The sequence below is a fragment of the Denticeps clupeoides genome, chromosome 15, assembly GCF_900700375.1.
Source record: "Denticeps clupeoides chromosome 15, fDenClu1.1, whole genome shotgun sequence".
Lineage (NCBI taxonomy): Eukaryota > Metazoa > Chordata > Actinopteri > Clupeiformes > Denticipitidae > Denticeps > Denticeps clupeoides.
The window spans coordinates 10708104-10711534 of record NC_041721.1 but is presented as its reverse complement, the minus strand read 5'-3'; the positions used below and the strand labels follow the sequence as shown (position 1 = coordinate 10711534).

The following is a 3431-nucleotide window of genomic DNA, read 5'->3' as shown; positions in this document are numbered from 1 at the left end:
TTTTTTGTCTGTCGTCGTTTTGTGGACAGACTTTGTGAGCTGTATTTCTCATCGCATTTAAACATCAGGCCTGATGCTACTGCCAAGTGCAACGGGAAGAAGACTTCCTCGCTCATTTGGAAATTACTCTTACATACAAGGAGGCCGAGGTCACCTTATAATACCAAGTGCTGGTTCAATTCGAGTAGGAATAACATTAAAACACACACACACGAAAAAAATCTTTTAATTATGAATTTTGAGTGCTCACGCATGCTCGCATGTATGTGAGTGGGAGCACGTGAGAGGGTGACCCGAGGGCAGGCTGAGAGGTCAGGGCAGGGCCCTATGTGTCATACTTCAGAGATCAGAGACGGTGAGCAGCGTGAGTCCTGACCCTGCAACAAGGCTGGGCGCCGGGCAATTTTTTAAAACGAATCTATTCGGGGGGATTCTGCTGCCCGAGCGGGAAAGCAATTACGCTCTTTAATAACAAGCAACGTGCTGCCGTCACCCGGGGGGCTTTGCAACATTTTCCTCTGACACGAGTTTCCATCTCTGACCGTGTGACAAAATAGACACTCTAAGTTTAGAGGCGACTAAACTTACTGTAGTGGGCCCGGCAACCCGAAGCCATCTGGAACAAAGGGACGGCTAGTGGACTATTTCAGGGTCGGGGTTTTATGCTCTTCCAATGCTCGTAAATTCGGGTGGAACTGACGTGCTATGGAGGCCCACTGAAGCACAAGCGTGTCACCATGCTCCCTTCAGTTAATACAAATAATACATTATTAATAGCTTTACAAACATTACGATAATTAAAGATATCAGATATTGTTCATGTTGAATTAATTATACATCATTAATTCAAGTAGGACAATAATTAATAATTTTTCTATTCTTCGTTCTATTCAAATAACCCTAAGTTTTTAGAATGGTAGTGTTGGTGTACTTATACATGTACTAATAAACAAAGCATAAAAAACAATACAAAAACATTAGCAGTCTTTTCTCTCTGATACTTGGATGGCAGTTTATTGGTCAGTTATCATTTACATGTGACTAAAATACTGAAACACTGCTCAACGTTCACCTTTATATAAATATAAAATAATTTAATTTGTTTAAATCTTATAAAATATTTACATACACATTGCACAGTCAGTTAAGGAATAAAAGATGTGTTTGAATGAGACTGCATTTTCAACACAGCCCACACTTTGTGTCCACTTACAGTCTATGTCTCTTTAATGCCCACAATCATAAATTATGTTTAACTAGTGGCGTAGACATATCCAATCAACTTTATATGTGTATATATAAATATATGAATATTTAAAAAATGACACAATGGAAATGTGATGGCTAGACTGGCACATAAAAACAACCCGGTCTTCATTTCTCAGATGCTTCTTCACAATAATTTGCCTTCGTGTCTTCGTTCGAAATACTGTCGACGATGGAGGAGAGGCGGCGAAGGCTACAGGATCCTGAGGAATCAGCTGCAGTTCCTACACACACACACAAAAATACAATTATAAATGAAACATATGAAACAAGGGATCGGCTGTGCGGTTTCCGCGGAATTGTGAGCTGCTCGGGTTGTCTTTGTACGGCCCTGAATGTAAGCACAGACGGCACCCCTCCCCAGAACCCACCTTCTCTGAGATTAGTCACGGCTGTGCAGGAATGCTCGGCCTTGCTCTGCCAGCCCTGGCAGCTCTTCTTCCAGTGATATTCGCCGTTGACCCCCTAAAATACACAAATAGAAATGGATCAGATGATGTGAGTGAAACCAGTGATGTTCAGCGATATGTAAATCCCGTGCACATGAAGCGCCGTGAAGGGAAAGTGTCCATTTCAGCCATTTTGCAGTCATCCCGATACGCTTTCGGCTCCACCGTCGGATTCAATACGCTTAATAAAAAGACGGAAAGTGAAGATCGCAGGACAATGTGTGTCCCCACGCACGTTTCAGATCTATAAATTCCTGGAACCACAAAAAGAACCTGTCCCTCCACCGACCTTCTTTTGTGCCTTTTTCCGAGCCAACATGAATATTGTCCACAAACGTCCCCGTCCTAGTTTCTGAATGGAGTAAAATGCGCGTTATGAAGCGTGGCTTGGTCATCGTCCTTGTTATTATTAGTACTATCCAGCGGGGCAGAATCCCGCTCCAGAGCTGGAGTCACTTACGCCGCGCTCCTTGACGCTGAAGCAGTACGGCTGACCCTCGGGCGCCTTCTCCTTGTCGTCCAGCGTGTGCAGCAGGTCCTGCAGCTTCTCGATGTAGCTGATGGCGCTGCGCAGGATCTCCACCTTGGGGAGCCGCTGGTTGGGGTTGGCCACGGTCTTGCGCTTCAGCGCGTCGAACGCCTCGTTGATCTTCTTCAGCCGCCTCCTCTCCCGCAGCGTGGCGGCCTTGCGCCGGTCCGTGGGGGCGGACTTCCGCTTGCACGTCTTGCAGGCCCAGATGAGGCACTGGCCCTCGCAGTGGGGCTGCAGGCCGGGCGGGACGAGGACGTGCTCCTCGCCGCTGCTGTCGCAGCCGTGGTCGGACGCGGGCGGGTCCGGCCCGGGCGACAGGGGACTGTCACCCCCCTGGTACAGAGGCGACACTCCCGCCATGTCCAGGTGCTGCAGGGGTCCGTGGTCTCCTCCATCCAGGTAGCGCAGCTCGTTTAACAGATAGCTGCTGGTCTCGAAAAGGTCCATCATATTGTCGCGGCCCCGCTTGCGCTGTTGTGACAGGGGGGTCCCGGTCCCCTCTGCTTTTTAAATAGCCCAGTGACACAAGGACGCCGGCTTAAATATAGAAAGTGTAACTCTACCCAACGCTTAGCTGTTGCAGCGCATCAAACCTACACCCCCCCCACTTCAATGGAGGGCCTTTACTATCAGAGTCGTGTAAGTCGGCAGCAACCCCTGTCAGTGAAAGCCAAACGTCATATCGGATCTGTTTACGTTTACGCCATTTGTCCAGAGCGACTTACAATCAGTGGGTACGGAGACACGTGTCTCGCTCTAGTGGGGCTTGAACCTGAGACTCAAGTGGTTCATAGGTGAGTGTGTTACCCGCTACGACCCTGTTTCACATTGTAATTGCGGCTGAGGAAGCGGACCCGTAATCAGAAGGCGAATCCCGATCCGCCACTGAGGTGCCACTCAGCAAAGCACCGTCCCTGTCATGGTAGGATGGGTTAAAAGAAGAGTCTCACAATGTCAATCACTTCACGTTCACTTAATCACCCCTGCTACACACAACTGTATTGCAGCAGGACAAACGTCCAGATAAGGCATATTCTAGATGCTCGTCATTTGTGTGGACTAGGTACGTTTTCCACGTTTAACAGTTTCTCGTGTTAAATAATAAATAACAAGGTCATTGCAAAGTTTAGAGGGGTGCAGGTTATTGTTCAGGTTATTGTTTAATTTTTTTTCTGTTTGCAAAT

General features: G+C 47.5%; 1 protein-coding gene across 2 annotated transcripts; it reads right to left on the bottom strand.

The window, feature by feature from the left end:
* Positions 1 to 992: 992 nt before the first annotated feature.
* Positions 993 to 2715, bottom strand: myf6 (myogenic factor 6). 2 transcript variants are annotated; one of them, XM_028954423.1, is made up of 4 exons: positions 2176 to 2715; positions 2005 to 2067; positions 1638 to 1731; positions 993 to 1490 (listed from the first exon to the last, which is right to left on the bottom strand). In XM_028954423.1, the coding sequence occupies exons 1-4, from the start codon at positions 2695 to 2697 to the stop codon at positions 1375 to 1377; spliced, it is 795 nt and encodes a 264-aa protein (XP_028810256.1). In that variant the 5' UTR covers positions 2698 to 2715; the 3' UTR covers positions 993 to 1374. The 2 variants fall into 2 exon arrangements, with proteins under 2 accessions (XP_028810256.1, XP_028810257.1); XM_028954424.1 differs by lacking the exon at positions 2005 to 2067.
* Between the last annotated feature and the right edge of the window lie 716 nt (positions 2716 to 3431).